The sequence below is a fragment of the Nylanderia fulva genome, unplaced genomic scaffold (assembly GCF_048542155.1).
Source record: "Nylanderia fulva isolate GAGA-0341 unplaced genomic scaffold, ASM4854215v1 Scaffold21, whole genome shotgun sequence".
NCBI classification, from domain to species: domain Eukaryota; kingdom Metazoa; phylum Arthropoda; class Insecta; order Hymenoptera; family Formicidae; genus Nylanderia; species Nylanderia fulva.
Window position 1 is genome coordinate 3,423,754 of NW_028190275.1, and position 19,012 is coordinate 3,442,765.

Here is a 19,012-nt window from a genome sequence, read left to right on the forward strand (position 1 = left end):
GACATCTCTGCCACACAATAAATTGTAAAAATTAGTGCGTAAACATGGAATTGCAAGATGTAAGTACAATAAATAAATAAATAAAAACATATATACAGATTTCTTATATACTTATTTAGATTAAATACTAATAATAATATAATATATAATTAAAATATAATATATTAAGTATAATTAAATGTGAACGACGAGCGACACCGTGAATACGTACCTTATAGATGTGATAATCAATTTTTATAATTCTGTTTGTTTTTTTCCAGATATTCTTCAGAATAATTTTCAGATAATCTCGTAAAAAAATCGTACAAACAGGTAAATCCGCAATTCGACTATTTGCATGCAAAAGATATGTAAAATGCTATATCATTTCGTTTAGGGATAAACAATCGACCCACCTGTGCTTCATTGTGCGAACGATAAGAATAATAAATCTCTTTTTGATGTCTCAATATCTTAATATCTTTTAATATATATCGATCGCATTATCAAATCAGAAGTTATGGCAGATGAGATGGCATTCGATAAGATTGTATAAAACATGAAACAAACTGGCGATATATTTAGTTAGGTTCTATAAATTCGAGAAAATCGCATACAATTATTTATTTCGAGTTCATAATCCATCCAATAGTGATCTCATCGAATAGCAACGATGTTACTGTCAATCTTTTTCTTTTCGATTCTGATGTCCGTCAGGGCAATGCCGAATCGTTTAATATTGAATCAACATGATATTTCGTTAATAGACCAACAGATATCGACAATCAAAAACTTCGATCCGCTACTTCTCAAAGCACATCCAGACGCGGACCTTACCACTGTGAGTATAAATCTTTCAATTTTGTGTATCAAAAATAAATCTGAAAAAAAGAAAGAGAAATTGTGTACGTAAACTCTACAGAAATATAAATTTTCGTCGATTGAATAAACAATTTCTTGAATTATTTATATTTATTTCGTTATTAATAAGGATGTATATCCCTTGTAGAAATTTATCACTAGTAACGTCAATTAATCACTTATTTCGAGTACTTAAAATACTGATATACAGTAATTTAAGTACTCGAAATAAGTGATAAATTGGCGTTACTAGTGATAAATTTCTATAAGAGATGTCATACATAACATTGATAAAAGTGTAAATTTTTTATAAATTTTATCGTTATTCTTTTAGATACTTACTTAAAATGTGCAATTTTCTCTGATCAATTAAAAACTCATTTAATTATTATATGCTTGCATTAATTTTTTTTGTCTTTGTAATTATTTGTAAAAATTATTTGTTTTTTTTTTATTTCTTTTTATTTATCCAGTTCTTAATAATCCCTTAATTACACGATTTGAATGAATAAGAAGCTGTTTATTTGTAGCAACTATTCACTATATTTTATAGCTGGAATTGGTGAGCAAATACGGCTACGATGGTGAGCTGCATAAAGTAACTACTTACAATGGTTACATCTTAGAGTTGCATCGGATAACAGGAAGAACAAATGCAGAAAGAACAAATTCTAGCAACTCGCGAGCGCAAAAGCCTGTTGCTTTTCTTATGCACGGTCTTTTGTGTAGTTCTGCTGGTTGGATCCTTGTTGGTCCAGAAAAAGCTTTAGCGTACATATTGGCGGATGCTGGCTATGATGTGTGGCTTGGAAATGCGCGAGGCTCTATGTATTCACGTAAACATAAATCGTTATCCGTATTGGACAAAGAATATTGGAATTTCAGGTGAGTACACTGAAAAAAAATTATCAAATTCCAATAAGTATTTATTTATTTATTTATTTTTTTTATTTTTATTTATTTTTATTTATTTTTTATTTATAAGTATTTGAAACTAATGATATTAATTTGATGTGATAGATGATAAATATATATTTAATATAAGAAAATCCTTTTCAAAACAAATAAATATTTATTTGTTTCAAATAAATGATTTATTAGACAGTATTGAAATAAATATCTATTAATTTAATAATTTTTCTCAATGTATATACACATATATATGTAGATAAGAAAAAACACGATATTCTATTATTAATACTAAAATATTTCAAGATAAAATTAAAATCGAGATCCTAGAAAGTGTAAAAGTATCGATACAGGGTTGTTACAACATCTTTCATCTTATTTTTAAACATGCTTTATATTTTATTCCCGTCAGATAAGAGAGTTTAAACTTAAGCACTATGCTAGCTAATTTTAGCTAGTCTTCAGTGTTAATAATAACTTTGTTATATCTTAAGATTGTGCCATTGCCATTGTTACCTTATAGATATATCACTCGATAAGAAATAAGGAACGCTTAATTTCTTCTTGTTAAAAGTTTAATTTGACGAAAAATTATCGCAGAATTTTTCAATTTTGCGTTAAAGTGTTTTAAATAATAAAATCTTCATTTATCACATGTTTTGATTATTCGATACAATATCAGATACGATATATATGCAGGCATCACGATTAAATATAATCAGAATTAATAATCCAACATTTTACAAATAACGTAAATTTGCGTAAACACAATTGTATATATATATTTTGTTATATCGCATTTATAAAATTAATTCATGCATATGTATACGATTAGATAAGTTACAAAATACAACAGAATATTTATACAGGTGCAATAAAAAATAGCGACAAAAATATTCCATATTCTGTTTTTGCTAGTACTTAAATTATTGATCACATATTAAATATTAATTTCTTGATTTATTATTGATTTTGTGATATCTTTTTTATCTAAATCTTTATCTGTATTAAATATTTAATTAGATATAAAACAGATTTGCTAAATATAAATATACCTATGAAAAATGACATTATTTATATATAGCACGTTATGTATTTAGATTTTAAATTAAATTCTCTTAACTTATATATAATTGAATATCCCGAAATACTTTCATAATTAATTAGGATCCGGAAGTAAATCAGATTATTTATTCTATTCAGAGAATATCAGCAAATAATTCATACAAATCAAATCTTTTTTTTCTATACATTTCAGTTTTCACGAGATCGGCACGATCGACCTTCCTGCGATGATAGATTATACTCTGAAGACCACCGGTCAGAAAAGACTATTTTACTTAGGACACAGCCAGGGTACCACGACGTTCTTTGTGATGGCTTCGCAGTTACCTGCATACCAGAACAAGATCGAGGCGATGTTTGCCATGGCTCCGGTCGCTTATTTAGGAAGAATGACGAGTCCAGTGCTGAACTTCTTAGCAAGGTTCACTGATTCCTTGGAAGTATGTAATTCTAGTCTCGATAAAAAAATTTATACGATCGTAATAGACTTCAAATATTTGATGAAATCGAACGTTTCGTTATAGATCCTGATGGAATTAATCGGTCTATATGAATTCGAGCCTACTGGCAAAGGGATGAAAATATTCCAAGATCTTGTGTGCGCGGACGGCTCCATTACGCAACCTTTGTGTTCGAATTTGATCTTCCTAATTACTGGATTCGACAATGATTTGTTTAACAGTGTATGCCTTCAATGTCACTTTTAATTATACTTAGAAATTTATAGACGATTATTTGCTAAATAATATGATGGCTTTTCTATCATAACACTCTTGCACTATATTAATTGTATAACGTAGAATACATAATTTCAAGAATTAATTAGAAAATTAGTAATATTGAACTAAAATATTTTAAATACACACGATATTGATATAATATTAATCATTATTAATTCGACTTCTATTTTTAATCTCTCTCATCTTTGCAGACTCTTTTACCGATAGTCTTGGGACATCTTCCTGCTGGTGCATCAACGAAGCAAATGATACATTATATGCAACTTTTTAATACAAGTAAGCAATTATTCATGTTAATGTTCCCGCATTATACTTAAGAAAAATATCTCTATCATATTTCAAATAAACACTTTTCGAAATTTTATAAAATGTGATATAACAATAGTACATTATTTCTGTTATCAGGATCAATACTTAATTTATCGGGAAAGTTTAGACAGTACGATTACGGATGGGTAGAGAATAGGAAAAAATATGGTTCGATCAATCCACCGCTTTATGATTTGAGCAAAATTAGCGTCCCAGTGTCTTTGCATTATGGCAGCAACGATTGGTTGGCGCACGTCAAGGTTCGTAACTTCTTTTTTTACGTATTAATTTATTTTGAGTATCTTATATGTCAGGACACTTATTTTTTTGTAAAGAAAAAATGTAGGTCAAAATATTTGTGAAGAAAAAATACAATTATATATAATGTTACATATAGGAAAAAAGAGAGATGAAAAATAATCGAAAATTTTTACATTTTATATGTTACAGTCTTGGAGAGAATAAAATCTCTTGATAATATTTTAAGATACTCGAGATAAATGAACTACCATATGTACGATATGATTTTAATTGCACAAATAATTGTATTTACATTACACTTTTTCCATAGGACGTGGATAAATTATACAAAGAACTTGGCAATCCTTACGGCAAATTTCGGGTACCACACGATTCTTTTAATCATTTAGATTTCATGCTGGCTAATAACGTAAAAACGCTTCTGTACGACAAGATATTGAGCATAATGGCACAATTTAGGAAATAAAGCGTCCAATTATTTAGTGAAACTTTAAAAAAATTTTTGGATGAAAAGAGACTACAACAGCGTCCCTCGATATTCTTCTTTTGACGCACCTTAGATCACTGGCAAAGAAATGGATCGAATGGGACTCGATTCTTATCACAGATAAAATTTTATCGGATTAACGATTATTCGTATTTCTCTGCCACCGAATTAACATCAAATTCTTCTCTACTTATCTGTATGCCCTAATAGCGTATTATATAAAGTATTCTATCAAAGAAACTCGCGATAGTATTTGTGACAAATTAACAATTACTCTTTCCACTTATACATCTATGAAGAAAATCATTTAATCAATAATATAATTAAAATTTCACTTTCAAGTGAATCTAAGTTTAACCATAGTCGATCATGCATAAGTATTATTTCAATATTGGTGCAATCCGTCTCTCTAATTGTCGCACTTTTCAATTATCAAGAATAATGTGATATAGTAAATTAAAAAAAATATAAAATATTTTCTGAAAAAAAATGTAATATGTTTTGTAGCCTTTTAACTCATAAATGTTTTTATAAGACTGAAAAGTATGTAACTATATGTTAATAATGTATCAATAAACTGATTTAAACAATGTTACTGATAAATTGTCGATCTTAATTTTAAATAAAATGAGAAAAGTGCATATATATATATATATATATATATATATATATATATATATATATATATATATATATATATGTCACGAAAAAATTCGGAATAATTAAAAAAGTTACAAGGAAAGTCTAAATAAAAGTAATCATCGCTTTTACATGTACAAGGCGATACATATATAAATAGAAAGATGTGCGTGACATTGCAAAAGCGTCGATATATTGGTAGTTGTTAGGAACGGAAATGTGAGATATATAGGTCAAGTTAACGAAGTCACACAAATTATACAGAGAACACAACAGGTAGTCACCTAGTCCCGGACATTACGCTGTGAGTCGCAAGGTTGAATTTTATCGAGAGAACACGCATTATTGACGTTTTCGCAATACCATGTGCGTAGGTGCTCGTGTGTGCGTAGGTGGATATACGTCTGTGTGCACTCAAATACGTGTATATATCCGTGACTACAATTCTTCTCCTCTCTGTTATTTTAGCTTCGTAATTTCAGAGAAAATTCGACCTTGTGACATTTAAGATCGTGCTCCTTTTATATAGAATAATTTCGCTCTTTCCGTTCTACCTAATAAACCACCTGTACATTGCGCTTCGCAGAAAAGGAAAATACATCGTTTCGTTGTGTGGAACTGATTTTTTATTGTTAAGCACAATAATATCCATCTGCTTTTACCGCATCTTCTGCATGCAGACTCGATCGCGAAAGTATTTCTCGAGATCGGCGGTAGTGGAAAACACAGAACGATTCCCACGTCGAGAAGCTCGACTCCCAAAAAGTACATATACTGTCATACTGGTGACACATTTAGTTTTTTTTTCCACCTATTAAATCGTATCTTTGAGAGATAGTACGAAAAATATTTTAATTTCAGATACTTTGCAATGTGTTTTGAAATTTCGGCAAGCGAGTGTGACAACCACCGCCTAACAGCATAACAGGTTTTCTTCGGGGTCGGTTCATTTCGAAGACCTTATTAACAATATACTTCTTGAACTAATCTCATGTAGCAAGTACGGCGAAAGCATAACGTACATCATATAACACCATAAAGGTACAGCTCATCCTGTATGTTACTATTTATATATGCAATATTTATGCATCTCAATAAAATTGCTGGAATATATGTACAATATAAATAAATTAAAAAGAATGTAATAACATGTCAACTCAGATATTTTCAGATATATTCGCGGTAACAAGTCGATTTTCAGTATTTGATTCGATTTTTTTCCTTTGTATCTGTTATGATTTTACTTTTGAACACTTTCTGCTACATATGTTTGCTGCTTATAAAAGTGGCATTGTGTGAATATATTTCTATTTAAAAAAAAGGATTATGCTCGGTGTAATAGTACTTTTGTTATTATTTAATAGTCAGTCTAAAATTTGAACAATGTAGCAACGTTTACGATAATCAAATACTGGATGAAAAATTGTTTGTGAAGATTGCACTCTATATAAATAGTATATGTATAATCTATATTTATTTTATATATATTTATATATATTTATATATAAGTACCATAATATGGAGTGTTGAATATTACATAAAAGATAGAATTTAATATGAGCAGAAGGTGATATTTTTTTCTCTGGAAACGAATATAATACTCCAAGTATACATCGTCTCGAGATAAAATGTTCTCTTTTTTTTTTGCATTTGTAGTGCACAATATAAAAATTGTGAAGGTAGAGCAATGAACGAGTCAGATATTATTCAATAGCATGTTAGTTTTATATCGATCGAAATAAAGTAGTTATTAATAAGAATACGTGTACGATGATGATATCGTACGATACGTCGAGAGAAAGATTGAGCTCCTTTTTTGCGTTCAATCATGTTAACAGTTCTTAATCTAATCAAAAATGTCAGTCGCTGTAGGAAATACAAAATCAAGTTACACAAATACATAAGAGCCTATGGTTTTTTTTCCGATTAATATAAAATAACAGTTGCAGAGACAATCAATCTCGTTCGGGCTTACATTCATTATTGGCGATTAGCTATGGATACCATGTACTTCCAGTTTTACGTAGAATATAAAGCAGGGCACACTTCGTTCGTGAACCCGTTTAACGCGAAGTATATGTAGTGCACTTAGAGTGTTTTATTTGAACACTATATATTAAACAATTACGCTAAAATTTGCTAATTTAAAATCGCCAGTATTGAACTCAACCGTATTTTGTATATTTACCTAATAATATAAAACAAGAACACAACAAATCTGTTGGCATACAAAATACATTTTAACATGTAAGGTTGTATGTCATTTCTTTTTTTTTTCCCAGTTTATCTCCCTACCCTTCTGTGTGTATGTGTGTGTTTTTCTAGAATTTGTTTTGCGTAACGAACAATATATCAAGTTAGAAACGTTGATATTTCTCTTTTACTTGCTTATCGGGCACATGCGTTGCTTTTTAAAATAAATTTTTTAATGTATACATAATGCATAATGAAGTTTCTTTTACACATGGTGGTGATTTTAAATGTGTATATTTTATGTAGTGAGCAAGGGAGGGAGGGAGGAAGGAAAAAGGAAGGATGGAGTTTAGGAGGATAGAGAAACGAGCTTATCCGCTCTTAAAGAGGAGAATGGCTACCTGACCAAGGTAGAAATAGATAAAATGTCTTGTTTCGTGCGTCACGTAGCTACCGAAATTACGTCCTACGATGCAGTGCCACGTCGGATTGTACTTCTTGTCGAATTCTTTCTTGATAAACGCTGCAATGTCCTGAAAAGCAAGATATTAAATGGTCAAATCAATAATGATATTGATCTAACAATTTCATGATGTACAACTTGAGAATTTACATATAATGATGCTTATATATATAATGTCTCTTTTCTAAGAATAAAACCGATTTTCAAGATAATTAAATTAAAATATTAGATTTTTAAATAAAGTTATTATCTATACTAAGTTCTAGAACAAGTTATTCCAAATATCAATTAATATTTATTTAGTTCCTTAGTTTTTATTAAATTACAGCTTATAAAAATAGACAGATGCAAATATTATATTTTCTGTTAAGGTGTAGTTTATTAAAATAGAAATTACTGCCACGTATAAAGACTCCAATGAGTCATTTAATGACAAATTAATTAAATTATTGTCTATGAAATATAATTTGCATTAAAATTTTTGAAATCACAAATACAAAATATAAAAATAGATATTATTAGAGATTTAATATACAATTACACATCTAAATAAAATGTATCTCTATCACAAATACACATCTGTGCATACTCTGATATCCTTAATATTTTGTTCCAAGTAGAATAAGTGCAAGCAAATAATATTTAGTTGAAATGATCAAATTCAACCATACACATCGGATAAAAAAGTATAACAAGTGCATACCTTTTCTATGTTATATTTTTCAAGAGCTTGAGTAGCGCAGTCCACAGCATCTTGCTGCATCTCCTCTGACATATCAGCATTCTTGATCACTGCCTTTCGGTCTGACATCTTGTCTGTGCTGCAATATAAAAATAATAATCATTATTATCCTTCATTGATGTCAATTTTTACCGTAAAGATATTATGCGAGAGATATTTTCCAATATACTTTGATACGACAAAAATAACGTAAATAAAAATAAAAAAAAAAACTATTTTGAAAGTGGAGTAGGAAGGTTTCAACTGGTGCACCATAAATTCCAATAAATCACGAATATATACGATCGCGGATCCGTATCATTTTCACGTCTGGATCTCCACCACTTTCAAAATAAATAATTTATTTATAAATGACATTATCCGTGCTTTTGAACTTAAAAGTTAAATGTCACGCGCGAATTAACGGCTGTTTGGCATTCTCCACGCCGCGTACAGCCTGTTATCGAGAAGAGATCGAGAGAATAAACCTGGACCGAGGGAGGCGCACGACTTTGACAGTAGCGCAGACCACGTTCGAAGCCGGCATGACAATACGGCAGTAAATTAAATGCGAGTAATGTTAGACAAGGAGAGAGAAGAACGGAGAGCAGAAAGTGTAAGAGAGAGAGAGAGAGAGAGAGAATTGTCGTTCGCGCAAATATCGGAGCGCAAGAGAGATAGAAAAAGAGAGAAGGCTAACTCGAGAAAGAGAGCGAGATAGACACGAATAAAGCAAGGCATTCGAAAAAAAAGGGGAGGGTGGGAGAGAGAATAAGAGAGGGAGGACACCAGAACGAGAGAGTTAAAGAGGGAGGGACGAAAGGCGCGGGAGGACGGTGTGTTTTGTCGATATGAGACAATAAAGAAACAGCAATTTGGCCGGCACGCGAGGTGTAGATAACAAAACTGGGTCGCGCCGACGAAGACGAGGAACGTCTCGTCGACGTTTCTCCAGAAAAAATCCTAAGAACTCGATTTTTTTTTTTTTTTTTTTTTTTTTACATAAGAAAAGGATCCGCTGACTGCTCCAAATGTCGGCGAAAAGGGAGATTGGGGGATATAAATACAAATATGTATGTATCTCTGTTACGAGGTAAACGTAGCCGGGGAACGACGACGCTCTCTTTCTCCCGCGCGTTCAATTTCTCTCTACCTTTTCTCGTTGACACCGTCTGATCCAGTGGATGATGATCACGATACAACCTGAGCTCGCTCTCCTCTCCGGTCCACACGAGCGACTGACTGACTGACTGACTTGAACTGGGGGAGCCGTTTATTTAGCGCGCGCGTTCGCGGTAAAAAGGGCGACGAAGAACTCGCGATGCCGCGAGTCGAGAGTCGCGACAAGAGAGGGCTGACAAACGGATCGTCGATCGTCGATTCCTGTGTCGTTGCCTCTCCACACGCTGCCGTTTCACGCTGCCGTTGCTTCGCACACTCGGGAAATTTTGGGCTCGCCGATCCTCCAGGGGCCGAGAGAGAGACACGATAACTCCGCGAATCGGGCTCGAGACTGAGAGTGCGGCCAGTCGCCGCGCGATGCCGGGCCGCGATTGGCCGGCCGGTAGGGTCTTCTATCAGGAGCCTCTATCGGCCCGGCGTGCTCCGCGCGATGACGCGCGAAAAAACAAAACGCGGGAGCGACGCGCCGGAGCCGATTTCTTACGAAATAAAGGCGGTTTTTCCATTTTTTTTTTATCTGTTAGATTTATATTTTCTTTGAATTATATTTTATAAGTGAATAATCATCTACTTTTATACATCTATTTTATATCAAGCATAATTTGTATAATTATTTTATATTTAGTTCGAATACATTTTAATACAAATTATATTTTATAGATAAGTAAAATAAGTACAAATAAATCAATTTTTAAATATATGAATTAATAATTAAATGTATTAATATGATATAGTAATTTTCATATAAGTCATGATATAAATCATTTTTGATGCAAATTATATCTATTTTAATATAAATATCTCGTAATAATATTTATTTGTATAATTATTTTATATTTAGTTCGAATACATTTTAATGCAAATTATATTTTATAGATAAGTAAAATAAGTACAAATAAATCAATTTTTAAATATATGAATTAATAATTAAATGTATTAATATGATATAGTAATTTTCATATAAGTCATGATATAAATCATTTTTGATGCAAATTATATCTATTTTAATATAAATATCTCGTAATAATATTTATTTGTATAATTATTTTATATTTAGTTCGAATACATTTTAATGCAAATTATATTTTATAGATAAGTAAAATAAGTACAAATAAATCAATTTTTAAATATATGAATTAATAATTAAATGTATTAATATGATATAGTAATTTTCATATAAGTCATGATATAAATCATTTTTGATGCAAATTATATCTATTTTAATATAAATATCTCGTAATAATATTTATTTGTATAATTATTTTATATTTAGTTCGAATACATTTTAATGCAAATTATATTTTATAGATAAGTAAAATAAGTACAAATAAATCAATTTTTAAATATATGAATTAATAATTAAATGTATTAATATGATATAGTAATTTTCATATAAGTCATGATATAAATCATTTTTGATGCAAATTATATCTATTTTAATATAAATATCTTATAATAATATTTATTTGTATAATTATTTTATATTTAGTTCGAATACATTTTAATGCAAATTATATTTTATAGATAAGTAAAATAAGTACAAATAAATCAATTTTTAAATATATAAATTTTAATAATTAAATGTATTAATATGATAAATATAGTAATTTTCATATAAGTCATGATATAAATCATTTTTGATGCAAATTATATCTATTTTAATATAAATATCTCATAATAATATTTATTTGTATAACTATTTTATATTTAGTTTGAATACATTTTAATGCAAATTATATTTTATAGGTAAGTAAAATAAGTACAAATTATAGTAAGCTGTGATCCTAAAAATAATTTCGAAGGAAGATGTAGAATTTTTTCAAGAAAACAAATTGATTATTAAAATTAAACAATGTACAGAAATGATATTACTGTTCCACGTTCTTTATAAGATAATATATATTTAGTTTAGTATATTCATTACAAGATAAGAATTGGTGTCATTAAAATACATTGAAGAAGATTATCTAAATTAGCAAAAAGAGGAACATGGACAGCATAACTTTTTTTGAATTTACATGTTATTATATTTTTCTGGTAAGTTTTAAATATTTTTCATTATTTTTTATTGTTTCCAAAATACGAGCATATTTTTGCATTATTTTAATATGTAACAATTGTAAGTAATGTTTCATTATTTGATATATCGCACGTGCAACGTCTAATGCTGTTCAAGAAATTAAAATTCGAACGAAAAATAAACAATTCCTATATCTCAATCGAGAGTTTTTCCTTTCATTAATCGATACTTTTAATGTATTAAATTTTGTTTGAATATAATTATCAATGTATGATTTTTTTCACATCTCGATAAATTTTATTTTAAATAAATTAATACTAACGAAATAAAACACAGTTTTCTGTCATACATTATCAATAATTTTTAAACTTAAACCAAACATTATTTTTATTACATGTATTTATGTGTGTATTATACTATAATATATGATCTAAGATATCTAATATTCTTTACATTAAATTAGAGAATTATAAAATATATTAGACTATCAAAAATATCTCCTATTTCTTTTCCTAAATTCTTATTTAAATTATATATATGATATGTATATAATAATTAACTTGCATAAGTATATATCAATATATTAATATAAATATATAATAATAATAATAAAACTCTATTGATTTTAATTAATATAATTGTGATTCTTTAACTATATTTACCAATTAATGCTTTTCAGCAAATTTATTTTTAAAAAACTGCTTGTAAATAATGAAATTAAAATATAAATTGAAAAATAATTATAATAAGTATAATTAAAAATATTACTTATTACTTAAAATAAATTTTATTACTTAAAATAAATTTTTCCTTGCATATGATGCACTTTGAACTTTTAACCATACATACATATATGTACTGTGATATTGGAAATCTCTAAATAATTAATTTTACTTAAGAATAAAAAAAATTAATATCGATACTTCTATATTTTTTAAATTATAATTAGTGCATAAAAACAATTTTTTTAAACTAATTTTTTGAAAGTGATTTATTTTTAAACATTGTTTATATCCTTAATTAGAAATCGCTCTTTTATCAAAATTTCATTAAGATGAATAAATGCACATACATATATTAATGGAGGCAAAAGATAATAAAATAAACAAATATAAGTCTTTATCAGGATAATAAAAAAAAGGTACAAAAACAGAAATTTTTCAAAATAATAATCGACTAACTGTATCACAAATTGGGACAAAAGTGTATCAAATTACAATTAAAAAAACTATTTCATCCTCTTTGTCATGTGTATTTTGTCGTCAGTCCTATATTAAAATTCATCCTTAGATGTCTCGACGAAAATATTTCAGTCTTTTCTTATCGTCTACCAATAAAGTTTGTATGCTACCATAATGAATTTTTGCATAATTTATACATAATTATACATAATTATGCATATTTATATATAATTATATATAATTAATTTTAAATAGTGCAATACTTTGCAACTTTATTGTGAAAGTAACTAATATAAATTTATTTTACTGCTAATTACAGTACTGCTTCACTTCTTATCAAAATGTCATATGCAAAGTCTATTGTTTTATAATTGTCTATATCTAGTCGATGTAAACAATGTACACTTTCGATGTGCTCATTGCTTTTTTCTCATTAATCATTAATGATTTATTTAAATATACGTTGTAGTAATTTAAAAAATCATGCATACAAAAATAAAATATTTTTAAATTTAATTTAGTCCACAAAAATCCATCGGAAATTTTTTAAATATTTCACAAGTATTTAAATATTTAAATATTTCGGTTATCACCAATTTCTTACCACCAGATAATCACCAATTTCACTACCTATAAGCGCAGACAATATATAACCGTATATCGATAAATGTTAGCAGAGGAGTACTAGTAATTGGTAACGCTTTATCATTATATTTTTTGCATATCCGGTCGCAAGAAAGAAATTTGACTGTAAAAATTTCGTAATTCGAAAATCTTTAGTCGCCGAAAAATTTATAAACATGTTTCGCCTTCTTGTGCTAGCCACAGCGTTTTTTGTGTTAATCAACGCGGAGCTTCAAAGGTATTTTCAATACATTTGTATATTGTAATGCACTGTATATCGATGTGATAAATACCGAGATTATAAAAATTGATCTGTCTTTTTTTTCCTCTCTCGTGATATCTGACTTTTTAAGATCATCGATACAAAACTTATAACAAAACAAAATTAACAATTGCATAAAACTTTACAAAAATGTATTTTTTATTTATAGATAAAAAAAGAAGAAAGAAAAAATATTTTATTGAAAAAGAAATTCTTTATAAATTCGTAAAGTTTGCTTTTGTTTGTGTTATTGCTTCTAAATGAGATTAGTTGGAATACTGTGATTACGATCAGAACAGTTAATTGTAAATTATTTTGCAATAGATATATAAATATATAAAATTATTAATACTAATAAGTTGCTTATTATTTTTTATTATTTAACTATATACATATACTCTATTTTTACGAAACATGTTTTTAGTAGTAAATTACAGTCATTTTATTGTAAGTTATTTTATGTAAAATTGCGTGCAATATTATTTTTTAACTAAAAATCAAAGTTCATTAAGTTATATATAATTTTATAATTGTTACGTATAATTTTAAGACTTTAAATTGTAAATTTTAAATAAATTTTAGAAATAATTGAAAATATTTTTTATATATAACAATATAAAATTATATACATATAATCGCAAAATTATATATAAAATTCCATACATATATGACAAATTATATATACATATAAAGCCCATACATAATTAGATAAAAGTGTGTTTTATATATAATTATATAAATTTATATATATATATATATATATATATATATAATAAATAATTTCTTCATATATATAAATATAAATGTTTTATATATAATTTGACATGATTATATATGAACCCTTATATATTATATATAAATTATTATAAAATTATGTATAAAAATAGACATATTATTCAAACATATAATTTTACGATTATACATATATAAAAAATTTTTTACCGGGTAAATATATAATACGTAAATCATATATTATAGAAAGATCAGCGATTTAATCAAAGTTTTTGACACACGCATATATGTGTAATATGTATCTGTATATTTATATGTATATAATATATATATCAGAATGTTCTATATTTTATTAAGGATTTCATTGTACAAGATGGATTCTATTCGACAAACTATGAAAAAAGCTGGCATCAGCTTAGAAGTCGAAGCTGTAGGTACTTATTTGAACAATTATCAGGACGCTCAGTACTATGGCGTTATGTCCATTGGAACTCCACCACAAAATTTTTACATATTATTTGATACTGGTTCGTCAAATCTTTGGGTATCATCGGTAAAGTGCGACGGAAATCAGGCTTGCCGTAAGTAACTTAATGTTAATTAAATTGTGTTCACGATAATTATATTTAGATTAATAAAAAATGAGTCAGAAAATCCTGAAAAAATCCTTTTTCCCATGATGCTTAACAGAAACGAAAATTATTAAATAAGTTTCAATCAATTAGTGCCCTTCTTTAAATGTATACATCTATAATGATGAATAGTACAATATATAACTATGTATACACACCACCACCAATCGCACCAGAGTAGTTACGAACATATATATAAACAATGTTAAAATGAATTTTGTTTAATATTTCCTAAACTTCTTTGATTAACCATCGCAAAAAATAAATAATTTAGAACGTTTCGATATATTTTTTAGCAAAAATTATTACTATGTACTTAATAGACACGAATCAATTAACAATTCTAGGCTGTATATGAATATATATATATATATATTACTATACTTTTATATACATACATATTGATGATTCAAAAACAACTATTGTAATTATTAATGATTAAAAAATCTTTTTATTTTTAAAATCTCTCCAATTTTATTAACTTATGATGATGCTCACCATTTTTTTGCAGGAACGCATCGTAGATACGACAGTAGTAAATCCAGCTCATATCAACCAAATGGTACTTACTTTGCTATTCAGTATGGCACAGGCAGTCTCACTGGATTCTTATCTACTGACGTAGTAAATGTAAATCATCATTAAACACACAAATAATCCAATACAGTCACAATTATAATCATAATTTATAAACATTTAAGTATATTTATATTGTCATTCTCATGCGCACAATAATATTTTATATCAATTTACCCATAGATCAACGTGTTATAGGTTGCCGGTCTCAAAGTTCAACGTCAAACATTTGCTGAAGCAGTTAAAGAGCCAGGTACAACATTTGTTTATGCTCAGTTTGACGGTATCTGCGGCATGGGATATCCCTCAATATCCGTCGATGGAGTGACACCTGTCTTCAACAACATAATGCAACAACACCTAGTGGAGCAGCCTGTTTTCAGCTTCTATCTGAATGGGTATGTATTTTTTCTACATATGCACTGCGCACATGTATAAACAAGTTTTTCATATATTGCTCAATAAAAAAATGTACAATTTACGCAGAAATCCTTCGACTAAACCGGGTGGTGAATTAATACTCGGTGGTGTCGATTCTAATCATTATAGCGGCTCGTTCACATATGTTCCTCTTACTAGCAGAGGATATTGGCAATTTAAAATAGATAGGTACATTATTTTCTAGATTATTCTAATTATTTTCTAAATTATTCTAATTATGTTTGCACAAACTATTAACATTATTGCGCTATAGTGTTTCAATAAAAAGTAAAACCGTGTGTTCGAATGGTTGCCAAGCTATTGCTGACACAGGTACCTCGCTAATAGTTGGACCAAAAAGGGACATTGACACTATTAATCAAATTATTGGAGTCGATGAAGATGGATATGTAGTGAGTAAATCATATTTTGTACAATAGCACAATTGTCTCTATAGAAAAATTATAAAATGTAACTGCGACTTTGATGTTATCTGTTGCTCAAAGGATTGCGGTTCAATATCTCTATTGCCTTCAATCACTTTTATTATAGCTCGTACGAAATTCTTACTCACTGGTCAGGATTATATCCTTAAGGTAAATATATTATAGTAATTCAACTTAAATTATTTAAGGATAGGTTTATAATACGAGTTTTCTTTTTTCTTATGTAAATCAGATTGAATTATATTTAAAAATAGAATGCACATACTGTATATTTAATTCTTTGCAGTATGACGATAACACATGTATGAGCGGTTTCGATTCATCTAATAGTAATCTTTGGATTTTGGGTGATGTATTCCTCCGCCGTTACTACACTATGTTTGATATGGGGAATAACCGATTAGGATTTGCCCAGGCAAAATAAATGTCGATTGCCTTCTCTAAAGGTTATTAGACGTTAGATGCAAATGACAACTAATGATTAAATAATGTTTTTTTCATAATGTTTGATGTTTATTGTATTACAATGTTTGTTTATAATTATCTATGCAGTGCATTGTTGTAGGTATAAATACCAATAATTATATATACGATTTGCAGGTATAAGAAATGTCTCCGTATATATAATACATCCCAGAACGTCATTAAACGCTCAAAATGACGTCATTTTGACGTTTATTAATGACGTCAGTTTGCTACCTGGGATATATATATATATATATATATATATATATATATATATATTAAATATATATGTGATATATAAAAAGACATTTTCTTATCAGAAAGAAATATTTTTATCGGCTCTCAATATAAACAATATAAATATGTTTCTTTTTTTTTTTTTTTTTTTAATCGGCCCACAGAGCCAAAGCACGAAAAATTAATTATTCGGAACTGTATTCGCGCCTATTTCTCCATATGTAAGTTTCGAGATTAATTTATATATGGAACTTAGTGATCTCAAACCAAGAGATACAGTTCCGAATAATTAATTTTTCGTGCTTTGGCTCTGTTGGTCGATTTAAAAAAAAAAAAAAAAAAAAAAAAAACATTTATAACATTTTCTTATATCTCCAAATCATATAATTATTGATATTTATCTGTAACAATTAATGCAATATATATATAATATCTTTATATGTACGATAATAACACTGTACTTTTTTTGCGTAGAGATAGAAGAGTTATTTAAGTTAGTTAAGAGTTACTAATCACTTTGTTAAATAATAATAACATTTAAATTTCTTTGAAATATAATTCTCGATATTCCTTGGTCGTTCCCTTATATTTAACAAAGTGATTATAGTAACTCGACTTACATATATAACTCTTCTATCTCTACGCAAAGATAAGTACAATGTTATTATCGTGCATATAAAGATTTTATAATCGCAGTTAAAAAAATATTGATCCAAAATATTAATTATTTAAAAATACAAAAAAAAACATTTTATAGCACTGATATAAATATATATGTATTTATATACATATATATTTATATCAGTGCTATAAAATGTTTTTTTTCGTATTTTTAAATAATTAATATTTTGGAACAATATTTTTATAAGCATACTATATGTGTGTATTTTATCATTTAATTTAATTAGTTTCTGTAATAAATAACAAAATAAAATTATTTCTTTAAAATACAATATATGAAAGTGATAATTAATCGTATAAATAATTTCCTTTTCAATTAAAGATATTTCAAAAGTCATTTATTCATATCAAATATGGCAGCTATTGGATGCACATGTAAAACGTTTATTCATCGTACACACACTGCACATTTGTCAGATTTAAGAATTTTTTCTTTTCCTTCATATTTAATGGTTTATCTTCATTCAACATCGATTTCATGAAATTGCCAATTACAAAATCGCATTACACAGCGGAATAAGCACTATTCTGAGGAAGATAATAAAGATAGAACATTAGAGATTTTTAGATTTATGCTGAAATACAATAAAAAGTAATTTAAAAAACAAATATAAACAGTTATTTTATCTACATATAAATAAAACACAACTTATAGAATAATAGGAATTATTCAAAATAATGATCGTGTCATAAACTGAAAATCTTTTCAATCACAAAGAATATATCGCATGCCGTTGTGTGTGCTTCGTCATCAGTCTTATTAAAATTCATTCGCTCAATTTTCGATAAGAAAAAACTTCAATCTTTTCTTATCGTTAACTGACAAAGTTTGCATGTCATTAGCATGATTTTTGCATAATTTGTGTATAATTGTGTTTTAACCTTGAATAGCACGATATTTTGTGAAACGAATAGTTGATATTGGAC

At 27.9% G+C, this 19,012-nt stretch overlaps 3 protein-coding genes across 4 annotated transcripts; 2 read left to right on the top strand and 1 right to left on the bottom strand.

Moving 5' to 3' along the window:
* Window positions 1-346: 346 nt before the first annotated feature.
* On the top strand, window positions 347-5,084 carry LOC114932362 (lipase 3-like). The gene is made up of 7 exons (XM_029304522.2): window positions 347-820; window positions 1,394-1,725; window positions 3,008-3,254; window positions 3,339-3,497; window positions 3,746-3,830; window positions 3,960-4,123; window positions 4,435-5,084. Exons 1-7 carry the CDS (start codon window positions 653-655, stop codon window positions 4,588-4,590), a joined length of 1,311 nt encoding a protein of 436 aa, XP_029160355.2. The 5' UTR covers window positions 347-652; the 3' UTR covers window positions 4,591-5,084.
* Window positions 5,085-6,953: 1,869 nt separating this feature from the next.
* Window positions 6,954-10,167, bottom strand: LOC114932363 (dynein light chain 2, cytoplasmic). Its single transcript, XM_029304524.2, has 3 exons — window positions 9,781-10,167; window positions 8,610-8,727; window positions 6,954-7,976 (listed from the first exon to the last, which is right to left on the bottom strand). Exons 2-3 carry the CDS (start codon window positions 8,715-8,717, stop codon window positions 7,815-7,817), a joined length of 270 nt encoding a protein of 89 aa, XP_029160357.1. The 5' UTR covers window positions 8,718-8,727; window positions 9,781-10,167; the 3' UTR covers window positions 6,954-7,814.
* A 3,473-nt stretch (window positions 10,168-13,640) lies between these two features.
* On the top strand, window positions 13,641-17,205 carry LOC114932361 (lysosomal aspartic protease-like). 2 transcript variants are annotated; one of them, XM_085482539.1, is made up of 8 exons: window positions 13,641-13,872; window positions 14,986-15,209; window positions 15,772-15,890; window positions 16,035-16,234; window positions 16,323-16,445; window positions 16,531-16,669; window positions 16,809-16,852; window positions 16,989-17,147. In XM_085482539.1, exons 1-8 carry the CDS (start codon window positions 13,811-13,813, stop codon window positions 17,008-17,010), a joined length of 933 nt encoding a protein of 310 aa, XP_085338665.1. In that variant the 5' UTR covers window positions 13,641-13,810; the 3' UTR covers window positions 17,011-17,147. The 2 variants fall into 2 exon arrangements, with proteins under 2 accessions (XP_085338665.1, XP_085338664.1); XM_085482538.1 differs by having other exon boundaries at window positions 13,642-13,872; window positions 16,763-16,852; window positions 16,989-17,205.
* Window positions 17,206-19,012: the final 1,807 nt, after the last annotated feature.